The 18,566-nt window shown below is 48.2% G+C and overlaps 1 protein-coding gene across 1 annotated transcript in view; it reads right to left on the bottom strand.

Moving 5' to 3' along the window:
- The window catches only part of LOC135817859 (E3 ubiquitin-protein ligase HERC2-like), an 89,938-nt gene that overhangs the window by 1,422 nt on the left and 69,950 nt on the right, over window positions 1-18,566 (bottom strand). The window contains exons 51-61 of the mRNA XM_065331142.1: window positions 17,765-18,037; window positions 16,831-16,947; window positions 15,456-15,730; window positions 14,503-14,707; window positions 13,096-13,313; window positions 11,794-12,243; window positions 6,917-7,136; window positions 5,205-5,720; window positions 3,971-4,557; window positions 2,594-2,732; window positions 766-1,032 (exon numbers count right to left, since the gene is read on the bottom strand). Coding sequence (XP_065187214.1) covers window positions 766-1,032; window positions 2,594-2,732; window positions 3,971-4,557; window positions 5,205-5,720; window positions 6,917-7,136; window positions 11,794-12,243; window positions 13,096-13,313; window positions 14,503-14,707; window positions 15,456-15,730; window positions 16,831-16,947; window positions 17,765-18,037 — 3,267 coding nt within the window. The remainder of the gene's footprint in view (window positions 1-765; window positions 1,033-2,593; window positions 2,733-3,970; window positions 4,558-5,204; window positions 5,721-6,916; window positions 7,137-11,793; window positions 12,244-13,095; window positions 13,314-14,502; window positions 14,708-15,455; window positions 15,731-16,830; window positions 16,948-17,764; window positions 18,038-18,566) is intronic.

Raw genomic sequence — 18,566 nt, 5'->3', positions numbered from 1 at the left:
TGGAGTTTTCACATCATGCTAATCATACAAATCCATAGAGAAAGACGGAAACCTTTGGTAGCATAGAGATCGGCAATAAGTACTTGTCTCCTCACTGTCGCGAATATCCCGAATTTGCGTTACACTCGTTATTATTATTATTATTATTATTATTATTATTATTATTATTATTATTATTATTATTATTATTATTATTATTATTATTATTATTTTTTTTTTTTTTACTATGTCTCGTCTCCTTGTTAGCCATCAATACGTCCAATACTAAAATTGGGCTACTCAGTAATATACATGACGTATCTTTCTATCAAATGAACCCCTCGATAGGCACTTTGCATTTGGGTCGTTTCATAATAATAATAATAATAATAATAATAATAATAATAATAATATTATTATTATTATTATTATTATTATTATTATTATTATTATTATTATTATTATTATTATTATCATTATTTGTTCATGTGTACGCCATGCCGACGTCGTTGCAAGCATCGCGTGCACAGTTTTGCAGATCTCAGGCCAGAGCATGCACAATGAGCCAGTGGCTCCTTTTTGCTACCTTTTTTTTTCCGATTGCTCTCACTTGTCTCAAATTAGGTTTTGGTGACATTGATTTCAAGTCACCTTTCAAGTAAACACGCACTGTAGAATGTCGTTACGAGAACCGGTACACTTCCAAATTTGAGTGAGCAATACTTATTTGGGCGTGGCCACACCACAAGCTCTACCACTCCACAGTACAAAGTTGCGCGCACTCACCTGGAAAACAAAATCACGGCCGCGGAAGTCGGCGAGCGTGCGCGGCAGGCGCGTGCGTCCCCAGACAAAGCGCAGGAACAGCGAGCGTTCCTGCTGGCTGAACTCCTCCATGGCGGCCCAGAACCAGCGCACAAGGTCGCTGTCCTCGGTGGTGCCCTTATAGGATACGACCGACCTGAGGAGATCGAGTTCAATAGCTGGGCAGCCACACGTCATCATTTCCAGCTCGGGCCCAGTGAAGAGAAAGAGCATGGGCACCGGAATCACCTGCATGCAGCAAGAACATGAGCGGAACAATTTTAGAGCACTTCCTGCATTCTCCGCAGCTACATCAAGGCAACTGTGTTAGATTCAAGACTCTCAGAACATGTTTATTGACTCACTGGCTACGGACTGCGGAAACCCTGCTGGAACATTGCATCAAGACTATCTGTTGGAACATGTGCATCAAGAATATCTGTTGCAAACGTGTGCATCGTCCTCTGGCACTTTGGTGTTCCCGGTAACAGCATGGCAGTTAATTTCTGCTGACGCCCTCCATTGACCTTGGATATAGAGTATCTCAGGTGCCAGTATACCGTACTGAAGTACAGTATACGGGACCATGGAAAGTACTGAAGTACAGTATACGGGACCCTGGACAACTGAAGTGTAGTATACGGGACCCTGGACAACTGAAGTACAGTATACAGGACCATGGAAAGTACTGAAGTACAGTATACGGGACCCTGGACAACTGAAGTACAGTATACGGGACCCTGGACAACTGAAGTACAGTATACGGGACCCTGGACAACTGAAGTACAGTATACGGGACCCTGGACAACTGAAGTACAGTATACAGGACCATGGAAAGTACTGAAGTAGTACAGTCTGTATCGGCTATAGCGTACCCTTTTGATTTCCGTGATTTTATCACTATAACCGATGCATCACTATATGCGATACGATCGATTTTTTTCTTTTTTCGATCGACACATGAAAGGCAAGGAAATACTTCCAGCTAGCATGGCGTTTTGACAAAATGAGCATGCTGCATAGTTGACGGTGCCCGCATTTCCATAAAAAAATTATGTTATGTGCATGTACATGTATCACTATAAAAATAAGCAACATGAAGAAAGTAAAAAAATAGGGCCTTTGATAACTTATTATTGCTACATGTATTTTAAAGTTATCACTATAGCCGATAATAATATAGTGTGTTATGCATGTTTTGATTCTTTGTTGCCATCATAATATCCGATATATCATTACATCCGACAATATTGGTTATAGTGATATTTGTACTGGACAAAATACGTTTTGCTTTTGATATTTCGTACCAATATCACTGTAGCCGATATATTCTTATATCCGGTCACTCTATAGCCGATACAGACTGTATACAGGACCATGGAAAGTACTGAAGTACAGTATACGGGACCATGGAAAGTACTGAAGTACAGTATACGGGACCCTGGACAACTAGTAGGCCATATTGACAGCATGGAAAACCCTACCCCATTGCAAACGCCAGTGGTCTCTTTGCTGCAAACCTGTACAGTTTCATTCATTCCTTTATGAAGTGGCCGCCAGTGGAGCTTGCACACCATAACGTGTTTCACAGTACTTGATTACTTGTTCAGTACTAGCAGCAAGCTATGGTTATACTAGTAGCTGAAGATAGCAGTTGACAGGAACATGGTGTCAATGCACATGCAAACACACACGCACAAGCACACATACACACACACACACACACACACACACACACACACACACACACACACACACACACACACACACACGCACACACACACACACACACAGTGCATGTCGTTCGTACCTGGGACATTCCAGTGCGCACTGCCTCCACGGCGGCATCAAACTCGTGCAGCCGGTAGAGCAGCGCTCGCTGAATGTACTCCTCGACGTTGTCCGAGTTCACGGACGCATGCGCCGATGACAGGCGCACCTCCGTACCACTGGTGTGAGAGGCAAGCACAGGAAGACGTACATGTAGATGCGCGGACATCAGAGACACAACGCACAATGAGGGGGTACACAGTAAGAGCTTGAACCAGGGAGTAGTAAAATACGTACTTCAAGTACTACTCTCTGGCTTGAACATAGAAGAACAATACAGTCATGTACATGAACAGAACACACAATGTGTTACCAGTACCAGTACATGTACTAGTACTAGTACTACACAGGTGCTGCATCCATTGTGATAGAAATCACACTGGACAGCAGGCATACTCCTAGCAAGAGTACAATCATGTAGGTGTGCACTGTAGCCAGTATGCACATGCACACACGCACACGCACACACACACACGCAAACAACACACACACGCAAACAACACACACACGCAAAAAAACATACGCACGCACGCGCACCTCAGACCTCAGACCTGCCCATCGCGGAAGCAATGATAGTGAACAGCTATGTTAGACATAGCAATTTGTGCTGGGATTACACCATTCAACAGCTTGCAAGGCTGATGAATTGACCGCCACTGCTTTTTAGCCTGGTATCTACCACACAGCTGGTTGAAGTGGCTTTTTCTGGCCAGTGAATCTCTATTTTTCATTTTTCATTTTTTCCATTTTTTCATTCTTTTTCTTTTTCGACACACACACCACACCACATACTCCGGCATACACTGGCTGTTGGTAACCACCCAGGAGAATGAAAGAAGAGCTAGGAGAATGAGAAAGAGAAGAAAGACGTGTGCGACCATAATCGTCGGGAATTGAACCTGCGACCTCTCGATTGGAAATCGACTGCACATACCACTGCACCATATGGGGCACACGCGCACGCACACATATACACACACACGCACACACACTAGAGAGGTTCTGCAAAACGAAAATGTGTACGAACTGTCGCTCTACGTCACATAGTGAGAAACTTCGCACGAACTTTCGCAACTTTGGACGCGAAACTTGCAGGGAACGCGAAATGAACTTTCGTAGGAAGTTTCGTGAGATTGGGTCATGTCGTACGTGCACTTGGCGCGTGCAAACTACGAAAACGTGCAGAACACAAAGTTCGTGCGAAAATTCGTACACATTTTCGCAAGGCCTGTTGCGAAACTTCGTTCGAATTTTCGTTGTGCAGAACCTCTCTACTGTCACACATACATACACACACGCCCCCCCCCCCCCCACACACACACATACACAATGGCAACAGTTCACTGGCGCCGCTAACCTTGCACTTGGCGTGCTGTAGGGCATCTCCAACTTGTCAAGACCTGCAGCACCCAGCCATCGCAGGTGAAGCAGCGATGGCACATAGTCACGGTCAATCTCCTCCAAGTCGCTGACCGTCAGAGCCATGCCAACAAGCTGCTTCCAGACCGGAGGCGCTAGAGATAAATTCATGGGCGCTCCAGTGCGTATAGCAATGCCGATGAGAATGCCCAGGAAGCGGAAGTTCTCGCGGTGCGCCTGGCCGCCCGCAGGCTGGCTCAGCAGGCTCGGGTTCAGAATGAAGCAGTCGCGGTTGACGCCGTTGTTGCTCAGGCCGTTGGGCGTGAGAATCAGCAGTGGCAGAACACCCGGTGTCTGCAGCTCCTCACACATCTCGCTGATGCTCTCGCTGTACGCACCGCCACAGTCGTCCGCGCCTTCGCCGCTGAACTTCACCTTCCAGACGCGGTGCGCCAGGCGCAGATCGCCGTTCGACTCGCCCAGCATTTTCTCGCCGACCTGGCAGAACATGGTGCCCGTGTAGTTAGCAGCAGCGGCAGCAGCAGCAGCTGCCTTATTGCCTGTGCGCACCCGGGCATTTTTCACCTGAACAGCAAGAAAGAAGAGGAGGAAAGGAGGCAAACGGAATACAGCCGTCTCTATAAACCAGCACCCTCTATAAACCAGCATACTAGTAATTTTCAGCAACCAAAATGCCCTTTTCATACACATTGCAGCAGTATATCAAGTGGAATCCAGCACCCTCCCTAATCCAGCACAATGCCCGTAGCACAAATGGTGCCGGATTATAAAGGGACCGCTGTATAAGCCGATTGCGCTCAAGTAGAACACAGCTGAACGTCAACACAGTAGAACCCCCCCCCCCCCCCCCCATCCGGGCACGGCCAGGCACTGCTACAATTGTACTAGGAATTGCTCCTAGCTCAGAACATACATACCGATAAAATGCAAGTAAAAACTTCTTAATATGCCAATCGATTTTTGGTGCCGTTTTTAATCGAAATGGCATTCTTTGTGACTCGAGAGGGCCAGCAAGGTGCCTAGTAGATGGGAGTGCCCTCATCTGGGGAGTCCGGATTAAGAACGTATTATTGTTGCAGGCAAGCATTGGGAACGTTCAGTGCGTGCTTGTACGCATGTGTGGACCACAGCTGGATTGTGTGTGAGTGTGTGCGAGCGCCCGTGCATGCGTGTGTGCGTGTGCGCAAGAGATCTGGGAAAATATCCCGTACCTGAAACCTGTTAATATCGATTGCACGACCATGCGAGCGATTGCGTTCCATGGTTGCCTGGACAACCTTCTTGAAGATGGACTCCTTCTTGGTCGAGACCAGGAGGCGCCGGAGGGTGTCAATTGCCAACAGCAGCTCCATCTGGCTGGGAGTGGAATTGTTGGTGGAGCGATCCAGCAACTCATCAAGAGATGGCGTTGCGCCGCTGCCAGCACTGCCACTGTGGGCCGCCGTCGCCGATCTGTTGCCGTTAGCAACCACAGAAACATTGTCAGTCTCAGAATGGTAGAGGCTTAGCAGTGGCAGAGACGAGCAGAAGATGTCCGTGAAGTGCTGCAGCAGGATGAGGCGATTGCGCAGAACGACCGGCTCAATGTCGCTGAGCAGTTGATACTCGACCGGTATGGTACTGGGCAGCGGGCACTTGGAGACAGGGGGCCGCATCGTGCTCCACACTAGCGTGTGCGCAGATCCACAGGCCACATGATCAATGCGCTCGCCTTTAATGGTGACCACCTGTGATGAACAATACACATGAAGATAGCACAAACAACCATGCAGCATGTGAAGAGAGAGAAAGCACTCACATCGCACACACACGCACACACTGGGAACCTGTGTTGACAACATACTTGTGTGCAGGTACGGAAGACCGTAGAATTTCTCTACAGAAACTCATAGAATTAAATCGGAATGTTGTTCGCTGCTGCTGCTGCTGCTGCTGCTGCTGCTGCTGCTGCTGTTGTTGTTGCTGCTGCTGCTGCTGCTGCTGCTGCTGTTGCTGTTGTTGCTGTTGTTTTTTTATGTTTTTTTAAATTCTTTATTCTCACAATGGCACCATCGCCAATAAGAGTTGTTGTTGTTGTTGTTGTTGTTGTTGTTTTTTTAAATTTATTTATTCTCACGATGGCACCATCGCCAATAAGAGTTGTTGTTGTTGTTGTTGTTGTTGTTGCCATTTCCATTGCGTAGATTGCCCAATTGAAAAACCCTTCAAATTTAACAATCATGTAGAGGCTTACACAGTTAGCATGGTTGCACAATGCACCATACAAGTATCACCGGTCAAAGATAGGGCAGTGGCAGTGCAGTAAATGTTACCAGCATACCCACTGAACACATTTCTATAGCAGGTCGACAAGAGGCAAAGTACCGAGCCCCACCTTGCGCGCGACCCCCTTTCCCCGGAATACACATTCTGACAGGTGCCGCCACAGCTCAACAGTGGGCACATCCCGAATGTGATCATGAACGTGTTTGAGAAAGAGCACCAGTGTTTGAGTGACAGCACCAACGTTGTTGACCAAGAAGTAAGTACAGAAGGGGCCAAAGAAATCCGCCCCGCAAGTCAAAAGTAGCGCCGCGTTTCCACTTCAATTACATCATGCACGTTCCCAAAACTGATCCGAGGGCTGCAGCCAGTGCAGGGGCCGCATGAGCCTTGGCGCTGCTTTGGCGAGTGGGTTGGATTTCTTTGACCACGACTGTACACTGTCATGTAGACATCATGTTGTTGGTTTGACAGCATGTAACAAGGTGGAGGACACCGTGTTCGGAAACTGTGACCTTACTACCACCACCCACGGTGTCCTCCACCTTGTTTCATGCTGTCAAACCTACAACATGTGTGTGAACTATAACAACTGGTTTATCTAATACTAGTACTGTACTAGTACTAGTATTGGATTATCTAATATGTACGCATCACCTACCAGCTTAGGTTTGGATGCCGCGTTCAGAGAGCCATCACCAAGCTGCCCTTCATCATTGTCACCCCAGGCGTACACCTCGCCAGTAGCAGACAGAGCTACACAGTGCAGCGAGCCGACGGCTACTTCGGTGATTTTCGTCAATTGCAGGCCGGCAATGAGCTGTGGGCGACGAACATGGCTGTCGGAGCCGTGGCCGAGGCGATAGAAATCACCCTTTCCCCTGCAACGTATACACGTACACATACACATACACATGCAGGCACATGCATGTACGCACACAGGCACATGTGCACATGCACACATACACGCGTGCGCGCACACGCACACACACACAGACACACACACACACACACACACATGCGCGCACACAGACACATACACACACATTACGATAGTGGTTAGAAATATTCAAAGTTGACTACAAATCTTGGACGTCTTTAACCCTTTAACCGTCATATAAATTTCACCCATTGAAACGCCGAACGAAATTTCAACTTTGCCAGGTCATAACTTTAGTTGTACTCACTCGATTTTTATAATCTTGGGCTCGTTGGAAAGCTCTGGACGAGACCAGCACGATGATACCACATTCTTTGTCTCAGCAGTCACACAACCAGCGCTGGAACGCAGCGACGTCGTCTCAACGCCAGGCATGCAAATGACAAGTTCAAAACTCCGCCATGGCCGTCTCCTTCATCGTAGAGTGTTCAAATTTTTTTTGAGAGATCGAGCATTTCGTGAGGAATACGTTGGTCGCGAGCAACAGTCACAGAGCGCGTGAAGAAACGGGGAAATCCCGTGACGACGTCAGCCGCGCGCCCAGCGCAGCGGAAGTGACAAGCGTGCAGTACTTAGCGCTTGATAACGCTGCTAGCTGCTCCACTACATCGTAGCTCAACGCGGATTTCTGCAACAGAAAGCCTGGAAAATTCGCGACCGAATCGATAGTAAATTTTCTATCGTGGGTAAAAAATCATTCCAGTGCGAGTATTTCAAATGATGGGTCGAATTCGACCCACAAATGTATGGTCTGACGGTTTAAGGGTTAATCGGTCTGTGCAGCGGAGGGGATATGAGGATCAGTCCCGGCACCTTCATGGCACCCCGTCATCACAACAGCAGTTGCTTCTGGAGACGGCCGGTGAAAAAGGAGTCTCCAGCTGGCTCACGACACCTCCCTCGTTCATAGAGAAACAATTCTGAACAAAGCTTATTTCCGTGATGCCCTGTGCCTGCGTTACGGTCTGTCATTGGATGGTCTCCCCTGTACCTGTGTGTGTGAGGCTGCCCTCACCACGGATCATGCTCTAGCATGCCCATGCGGTGGATACCCCATCGCTCTCCACAATGAGATTAGAGATCTGGCAGAGATAATGCGGGAGGTGGTGAGGGATGTAGAGACCGAGCCGACTCTCCTTCCGTATTAGGGAGAGGATTTGCGAGGCCGGTCTGCCAACCGGTCGGCAGAAGCCCGCCTGGATATTCGGGCTCGGGGCTTCTGGTCGCGGCAGCAGGATGCTTTTTTTGATGCACAGGTCACTCACCCAAGAGTCTCCCTGCTGTCTCGTTTGGAAGTCCTGAGTCAGCTCCAGGCACATGAAAAGGCCAAAAAAAGAACCTATTGCGACCGAGTGAACAGGGTAGAACGTGGAGCTTTCACTCCTCTCGTCTTCAGTACCTCCGGTATGTGCGGCAAAGAGACCACATTGTTCCTGAAGGCACTGGCTTCCCAACTACAGTGTAGTGGACAAACATAGCAAGCTGGCTTACTCAGTAGTAATGGGCGAGCTTCGAAGCCTCCTGTCATTTACCCTGCTCCGTTGGGCCATGACATGCTTCCGCGGGTGCAGGGGGTCGTGTGGCCGTAGGCGAGACCCGTGGCGGCTTCTTGCACCGCTGCCTGTCCAGGTCAGTGGCCTAGACTATATCAACTGTGTTAATTGTCTGATTGTTTCTTTGTATGCGTCGCTTGCTTACTTATAGTTTGTCTCCCGCAACCATGTTTCAGCATTGTTAGTGCTTACGTTTGGTGATTTTTGTTGCACCGTCAATTGTCTGTGCTTGCCATCTTTTTAGATTTGTGTTGGGTTTCAGTTCCCGTTATGGCAACACAGGAATGAGTCTTTCTTCAGATTCTTGTCAGTAAGCTGGTGTTTCGATCATTTTTTTGTATTGAGATTAGTGCTGAAACGATTATATCGATTACTCGTTACTTACTCGATAAGAAATAGATCGAACGGTTATTTCGATTTTATCGGCTAAATGAGTAGAATCAAGAGTAGATAAACAAGAGTGTGCAACTCGCGGATGGGTTGGCCCACGGCGGAATTTTTTGTTGACGTAATCTTTTCGACGACGCACGCGCTATGAGTCTTTTGGTAAGTTTTCCCTCGTGCACTTGGCCGCATTTGCACTACAAAGTCGGTGCCCAGCACGTGCTCTCACACTGCTCTGCGGCAAAATGCGCGTTCTTCTGAAAAAAGGTGACGTCAACAAAAAATTCCGCCGTGGGCGGGGGTATCTGCAGATTGTGCAGGAGAGATCCGGAGTTGCACACTCTTGTTTATCTACTCTTGGTAGAATGTTACTTACTCTCGGTACGGGACTTCCCCCCCTTTTGGGGGTCGCACAAAGCGTGCATGTATCGAAAGTGTTGCAAGTACGGCACGAATATGTACATGACTGCACACTTGCAACATCGATGTACGTGTAAAAGTACAAGCACGATCTGAGAAACATCGACGTGATCACCGTCTTTTGAACTGACTACAGCTGTACTAGTACTTTTCTTACATACAGCATGCAGGACGGGCTGGCTCAGCACGTGTCATCACTAGCTAGCTGCAGGGGCTGGAGTTCCCTCCACGTGCGAGTAAGTAGTCTTGCGCTAAAGACAGTAAAGTGGTACATGGTCTTCAGTTTCGTGTTTTCCGTACTGTCGACGATTCCCGAACCAGTTTGCTCGACGACGAGCTAGGCCTGGCGTCTGGGCCTCTTTTGAGCATAGACAGGAAAAGCAACTAGTTACTTGCTGGCGCGCCTCAAGTCAGCTCATCCATCGAAATCTGCCAATCTGCACCCCTGGCCGGCTTCTCTGACTTCATCGTCAAAGTCAGCGAATTCACAGGCGAAGGGCACCATCAGCTCCTAGGTTGCAACCAGTGCGTTGCCTCTGTCTTGTCTGTGTTCGTCTGGTCAGTCCGAGCAGCTGACGGACTTGTTGTGGGATCATCGGATCTATGCGCCCGCTATCCGTCATTGGCAATGTTGGACTCGTAAAGTTTTTGAAATTCACAGAACGTACACGTACTGATGTAGTTGCAATAATAATCGTTAACTGAGCCGATAAGCCGATTGTTTCAGCTAAGCCACTAAGGAAAAAACGTAATCGTTTCACTGGCACTAATTGAAATATTGTGTCATATGTAAGCACATTTGCTTTGCCCGTACAAGAGCCTTTCCCACAAGTCTTTCAGTTTGAGGTCACGCTCATGGCCACAACTTCTTTCCACAGACTACTTCAAGACGAAATCCTGATCAGAGCTTTACTGAAGACTCATTCAGCTATATTTTACAGTACAGTGCAACTCACTTTAAGTGTACATGTAAGACAAACTTTCGCTGTAGAAAAACTAGTATTCATAACTCCATAGAAAAGAAAAAGGACCAAGGAACTACAAGTTACGCTATTATGTCCACTAACACCACCAGTTACTAAACAATCAGCTCATGCGATAACATTATTCTTTTCTATAAATTTATCCTTGGCTCTCCATCCGAGTCCGATCATAACTCTATCGGGTAAATCACTGTGTATTCACTGGGTATAACATACGGATAAGAAGAAGTCCCGTTATTGCGAACAAATACCGTCAGTCCCTTGGTGTTCGTCCTAATGAGGTTTGACTATACTCTGATAAGACATGCAGTCTTACTTACACTGTAATACGGACGGTATCCGCAGCACAGTTGTGTTGATCCATAGTAGATTCCATACTGAAGTATTTTCGGATAAGAACGAGCACCTCGGACACTAACTACACTTTATTGCCGCCCAATGGGGTAGGTGTTGCAGTTTCACTGCACACATTTCATGGCACGTGAAGGTACGATATACTGACGTTTAATTAACCTTCACCGCCCAATGTTTGCGTCACTATTTTTTTTACGCTCTCTCCGAACCAGCGAGTTTACGATGGCAAATGTTTGCGGAGCATCGTGGCCTCGCATATACACCCACTGTTGAAGTTTGATTTCACGATGATTAATATTTGCGTTATGCTCTTCTCGCAAACATTAGGCTGTTTACAGTATAAAGGGATTTTTTCGAAAAATTTCCAATGATCATGGCTATGCTTCCGCTTGGGAAAAGTTGTGTGCCTAAATTGTATTGTAATGTGTTACGGCAGTATCAATAGGTTCTCTTCAGAAGTTTTCAAGAATGCCAGTATTATCGCTGGACTTATAGAGCCGTTTTAGAGAGGATGTGTCAGCTTTTTGTCGGATCCTATATATATAGGATTTGAGTGTTCTACGTACGGGTAAGTAAGCGGTCACGTGCTCATGCATACACCAGTCACCTGGTCACCGTGCCTGCAGGCTACAACTTTGACAGCGTTCCTGTCATTCGAGTTGAACCTTTGAGTTGAACCTTGGTGTGAAAGTTGTAGGCTGCACCCCTTTAAACACTGACCGTGCGCTGTATCATGCACACCTACGGCAGCATGGATTACAGATCTGTTAGTGCACGGCCACTAGTGCATAGCCGCTAGTGCATGGCCACTAGTGCATAGCCGCTAGTGCATGGCCGCTAGTACATAGCCGCTAGTGCATGTCCGCTAGTGCATAGCCACTATGCTGGTTGCACACTGACTTACCAGGTGTAAACTTCACCAGCCGCCGACAGGGCAATTGTGAACTGAGAGCCGCACTGGACGTCCACAATGTCTTTTTCATTCAGGTCTTCGACCAGGCCCGGGACCAAGCCACTTCCATTGCTGGCGGGCCGACCAAGCTTGCCATAGTCGGCATCGCCCCACGACCAGACCTGTTTCTTGCCTTCGGGCGACACAGCCACACAGACGGACTGTGCGTCTCCGCTGCCCAGCGCAATGCACACGCAGCGGTGGCCACTCAGCGCCTCCACCTTCTTCGGCACTAGCATGTCGTCGGACGTGCCGTGGCCCAGTCGCCCGTAGCGGCCCTTGCCCCACGTCATGACGTCGCCGCTGCCTGCCAGGATGCACGCGCTGTGAGACCCGCCGGCAGCGACGAAGTTGACTTCATTACCGCGCAGACTCTCGATGACCCTGGGGCGATCACAAGACCTGTTGTTCACAAAGCACACAGTACACAGTACATAGTGCACAGTACATAGTGCACAGCATCCAGCATACAGCACACATGTACATAGTACACAGCATACAGCATACAGCACACAATGTGTGCTGTGAAAGGAGTGTTTTTGCTAAAGGTTTTGCAGTGCCAATCGAAAATTTGATTGAACAGTATGGTGCTAGTCATCTCTTTTTTTTTCTCTGAAACTCAGATCGCTAAAATATTTTCATCGCGAATTGGTGAGTAAAAAAGTTACCCGCTAAAATTAGCTGGTCTACAGTATCTTAGTGGATGCTGGCCACCACCTCAGCTACCAACCATGTTTCTACACACAGTGAACATGATGTGTGAGAGCACCAGCACCAGCAGCATCTTGTACAAGTACATGTAGCATGGCTGAAGGCATCGGCGAACAGTGCGGCTATGCTTGGGTCAAACACAGACACAGACACAGACACACAGACACACAGACACACAGACACACAGACACACAGACACACACACACACACACACACACACACACAGACACACACACTCACACACACACTCACACACACTCACACACACGCACCTCAGACCTCAGACCTCAGACCTGCCCATCGCGGAAGCGATGATAGCGAACAGATATGTTAGACATATCAACTTGTGCTGGGATTACACCATTCAACAGCTTGCAAGGCTGATGAATTGACCGCCACTAATTAACACACACACACACACACGCAAACATACACACACGCACACACGCACACACGCGCACACACACACACACACCTTACAGCAACATTGGGTTTCGCCTAGCGAGCCTTAACGCAGAAGCAGCAAGCTCTCCGATACTTACGTTCTGTTGCCATGGCCGAGTTTACCACATACGCCTTCACCCCATGAGTAGACCTCTCCATCATTGGACAGTGCTAGTACATGGCAACCAGCTGGGTGCATGCTAACTTGCTTGATCTGCACGTTCTTCAGTGACTCCACATGCCGCGGTACGATGACTGTGTCTGGTACAGAGCCCAGTCCAAGGCGTCCAGCACTGGAATTGCCATTGGCGTACACCTGAACACAACGTAGGACAGCAAGCAACCCACAGCAGCAGCAGCATTCTACTACCGTACTGGCAATATATATGGTCGCAGTGAGGCCATGAAGCGTTACATTGGCACATGTTTACCGCACGCAGGGCGTTACATGCAAAGTCGCACAGGAGCCATTACACAGGTTTCTATATTGCCGCAGTCCTTTTTTTGCCACGCGGTACACGTGCTTTCACAGTTTTCAGCCTTTGCAGTGCAAACTGCAATGAAAAGATCGCCGCACCCCGCCGGACGCGCGTTACGAACGCAACGAAAATTTGTCGCACTAGCCTGGTCGCGCGTTACGCCGCACCCCCCTGCGTTACGCGTTACGCGGCAACATATATTGCCAGTACAGTAATCGTACATGAACATGTCAAAACGTAACTGCACATACAACATTTGCCGGTTTGTTCTTCGACTCTAAATAAACAAACAACACCAACAACAAAGTCTTCATAGGTTCGAGGGAAAGATGCACACGGGAACAGTCTGAAGAAAAAAATTGACCGTCACCACCAGGACTCGAACCAGGGACCTTCGCGTGAGGCCAGCGATGCTGAGCTATGGTGTACATACATGGTGTATATATCCAAGCAGTTATGAATACATGGAGTGTAAAATTGAACTCGGATAAGTTTCGTGCCCTGTTATCGCACGTTCTGACTGCTTATTATCTTGTTACAGTTGTGGATAGCTGCTTCATAACTCGTTTCCTTGTGTTTTCTTCTTCTATTTTACATGGAGTGCAGCAGTTGTTTTCGTGACTATAAAAAATAGAGTGTAGTTGGTGATCAGATGGAGTGCGCCATCTTTTTGCTCGATCAATAATGGTGTTACAACATTGTACACTCCTGAGTGGGATGGAGACTTGCGGGATTGCAAGCTCAGTGGGCATGTCGTCTGCAAAGCGTGTACTGCTCTCACCTCTGGTCAAAATGGCTAACGCACGCGCGGGAAGTTTACAATCTCACCCACTGGCAACACTAACCAGCACAATCTAACCGAATACTGTAAAAGCCATTATTCTAACGAGCCGCAAATATAACGATTTCCTAAAACTGACCGGTTTACGTGTACCAAAGGCAACGGCGCCCACTCATTCTCAACGCTCACTACCAGCAGTATATGTATCGTAACTATCGTTATATATAATAAGGCTTTTACAGTACCTTGCCATCATCAGAAAGCACAAGGAGGCACTGGTCTCCACCGACTATACTGCATGGACGTAGGTCAGCGAAGATCTCACACGCTGTAGGTGCTTTGACCTTGTCTCCGTTCAGATTGGTCAGCTGGCCACGATTGTTGTGGCCCCACGCCCACACCTGGCTCTTGATGCCCCACCAGGACTTGAGATGCCAGTCATCCGGACACCTGCATGCACAGCAGCGTGCACACCACAGGAAACACGCATTCAGACAGCACCGGGGAGAATTCAGCCGCGTCAGAAATGGGTACCGCTGAGCTCCATGGTTCATGGCAGTATACCCACACCATACCCACACCACAGTCACACCACAGTCACACCACAGTCACACCATAGTCACACCATAGTCACACCATAGACATAGTCACACCATACAAATAGTCACGCCATTCTTGTGGTGTGCAACCTCAGCACAAGACTTGCACAAACAACATCTGTATAGGTTCTTGTTCTTCTTGACAACCTTTCTCTGATCAGCTACACACACTTACACCGCAGACGTCGAGGCAGAAGTTCCAACGCCACACAGTGTGTGTGTGTGTGTGTGTGTGTGTGTGTTTAAATCGGTTGCGGGTCTCAAGTGTTACCGTTGTGGAACCTGCCCTACTGTGGCTGAACGCCAGCAATTCAAGTTTCACTGCCAAGTTTGCCACAACCGACGGTTCCGGAGGCGGCAAGATCTGGATCGCCACCAGGAGCATTGCCTTCCTCCCCCCTAACCTCTCTGACAGTACCTCCCATCTGGGAGCGGCGTGGCCAATTCTGGCAGCTGTCAATAGTAGTAGTAGTAGAAGTAGTAGTAGTGTGTGTGTGTTTGTATGTGTGTGTGTGTGTGTGTGTGTGTGTGTGTGTATGTATGTATGTGTGTGTGTGTGCGAGTGCGTGCGTGCGTGTGCATGTGTGTGTGTAGCTTACCGTTTGAGCCAGAGCAGCAGCTGTTCATCGCGCTGAAGATCAAACAGGGAGTTGTCCTGATAGTCGAGACTGATCTTCTCATTGACCGGCGTAGACAGGTTGATCTGCTCATGAACCTGGTCACAGAATGCTGTCGGCAGTGCTGTGCGATTCTGTAATGCCATGGCTGTGTGATAGGTCAGGCAGAACTGTGGAAACCAGGTGTCCACTGGGGAATTGGACTCGATCTTGAGCTTCATGCCAACGCTCAGATCGCAGCACAGTGCAACAATGGCCTATAACAGCAGCATACACACATACATGTACACACGAGCGTAAATGCATGCACATACACACACATGTGCACACACACACACACACACACACACACACACACACACACACACACACACAAGAGCACACACACACACACACACACCAGCAGTAGCCACAACAACAAAAAGAAATCAACGATTTTTACACCTACGTGCAAAGTGGGCCAGAGCCAGTCTTACTACAGTTATGCATAGCGTATTTTCCGGAGTATAGTGCGCACTTTAGATGTGCTATTTTAGGCCCTAAATCGCAGGTGCGCACTATGCTCCAAATATGAAATGCATGTACTTCAATGAAGATTGAAGTGCGCACCCCCAATGAAGATTGGGGGTGCGCGTTATACAAAGGTGCGCACTATACTCCGGAAAATACGGTAATGACTTTACACAGTGCACATGTACATAAACACAATATTACTTGTACCAAGAACTTCCCATGCAGCTACCGTATTTTCCGGTTGTACGTCAACCTTTCACGACTACATATAGAAGGAGAATGGGTGGGGGTCGACTTACAACCAGGATTCGACTTATAACCGGGAACTATCAGTATCTTACAAAACATGACTTGCACTGCATGCATGACTGCACCATGTGTACACATTTTGCCTGTTTTATTGGCCTTTTTCAAGGATTGGGACGTTATACCCTGCCATAAGGAATGTTTACATGATTTGTTGATGTGTTAGTACTAGGAGTGGTCAGTAGTGCTTCGCTGGGTGAAAACTTTAAAAAGCAGAATTGTGACCTCCGGATACGGGGGTCGACCTATAACCGGGGTCGACTTACAACCGGTAAAATACGGTATGCATCCAATTCACAATCTGAACTACCCAACCAGCAAGTACACACGCAAGCAAGCAAAAACACATAAAACACATAACACATAACACACACACACACACACACACACACACACACACACACACACACGCACACGCACACGCACACACACACACACACACGCACACCCACCCACACCCACATACACACACAAGCATGCACGCACACACACACACACACGCGCGCGCGCGCACACACACACATGCGTGCCAACCAACCTTGAGGAATGGAGTGTGACTCAGTTGAGATCCGGACTTGACAATTTGCTCCTCATATCTCATCTGCCTCTCCAGCAAGTCAGGGAGCTTCTTCACCAGATATCCCAAAGCACAATGCTACCAGGAATTCCACACAACACACAAAACACCACACAAGATTGTAACAGATGAGAGAGATAGAGATAGATAGATAGATAGATAGATAGATAGAGAGAGAGAGAGAGAGAGAGAGAGAGAGAGAGAGATAGAGAGATAGAGAGATAGATAGATAGATAGATAGATAGATAGATAGATAGATAGATAGATAGATAGATAGAGAGAGAGAGAGAGAGAGATCACGGCAATGATCACTGCATGGTTAAGACAGAAGTACTGGCCCTGGTACATGTGCAAAGCACAAGACAACTGATGACCAAACATACGTCCGGTCTTCTGCCCAGTGTATAGTATAGGACCAGCTGCAAATTGTAAAAAAAGAACAGCAAATTCAAGTGCAGCTCCACTGTTCTCGAAAGACAAAGACACGACTGCACACCCAGTCCCACAAACCATGCGAAAGTGCAGAACATACAGAAAAGAGAAGACCAGGGGAATGCTAATGATATACTGTACTGTGACAGTTCTGGTCACAAGCTAGATGCGATGCTGGAGTATGGGAAGGGAAATAATACAGCACACGCACGCACGCATGCACATAACCAGTATGAAAACAAACAAGCAGCTGCAGCACCAGGGTCAGCTCAATCAATTTTGCTGTTCTCCTTTCCATCCTATGCTCGTCCTGCATCCATATATTGGTTTGTGCTTTCAATAAAACAAGTTTCAGCAGCAACAGCAGGAGGAAGCAGCAGCAACAGCAGCAGCAGCAGCAGCAGCAGCAGCAGCAAAATAGCAGCAGCAGCAGCAAATAGCAGCAGGAAGTCCCAGCACTCACCGAATGTACATGCAGGGCATCCAGCACCCTGGAGGCCTTAGCGGGCGAGTCCTTGTACACACCGCCGTTGACCGTGCGGATGATGCGCCGCATCCACTGCACGGCCCAGACGCGCTGCTGGGACTGAAGCGGGAGGCTGCAGCACGCGGCGAGCGCCGACGCAAGTCGAGGTAGAACGGCGCCGATTGGCGGTAGCAGCTCCACACTCATCCTTCTCAGGGTGTGGACGTGCATGCTCAGCATGCGTGCTACCATGTGCATGCATGGCAGATTCTGTACACAAACAGCAGCAACAGCAGTTACAACAGCAGCAGCAGCAGAAGCAGCCAAACCCGTGAGGTTCTGGAATTTAATGCACATTCATTTTTAAAAGCGTCAATACATGTCCACTCTGGGTGTATAGCGTCTGCTATGATTGTAGAGCAGTTTTACTACAAGTAGAGCATTTCCAAAGAAGCCACGCGCCCTTATTCGGAAAGTCATTCATTCGCACAGGAGTTAGTACAACGGAGTTAGTACAAAGAGTTAGAAGAATGCTACTACCGCTACTTGTAGTGTCCATGATGGCAACAAAAGACGGGTAATGCAACTAGTGTGCATGCACGCACGCACACACGCACACACACACACACACACACACACACGCACACACGCACGCACGCGCGACTCCTACCACAGTCACAGATCACAGATCACGGAAATCTGTGTGTACAGTACATGTACTGCTCAACGAAGTCCCATCGCGTAAGTCATCTAGCGCCGGACGCCATGCAGCACCAGGTCTGTGAACACTGGACTGTGT

The sequence above is a fragment of the Sycon ciliatum genome, chromosome 1, assembly GCF_964019385.1.
Source record: "Sycon ciliatum chromosome 1, ocSycCili1.1, whole genome shotgun sequence".
In the NCBI taxonomy this organism is placed as follows: Eukaryota; Metazoa; Porifera; class Calcarea; order Leucosolenida; family Sycettidae; genus Sycon; species Sycon ciliatum.
The sequence above is the reverse complement of the archived record's forward strand: the minus strand, read 5'-3'. Positions and strand labels throughout refer to the sequence as shown.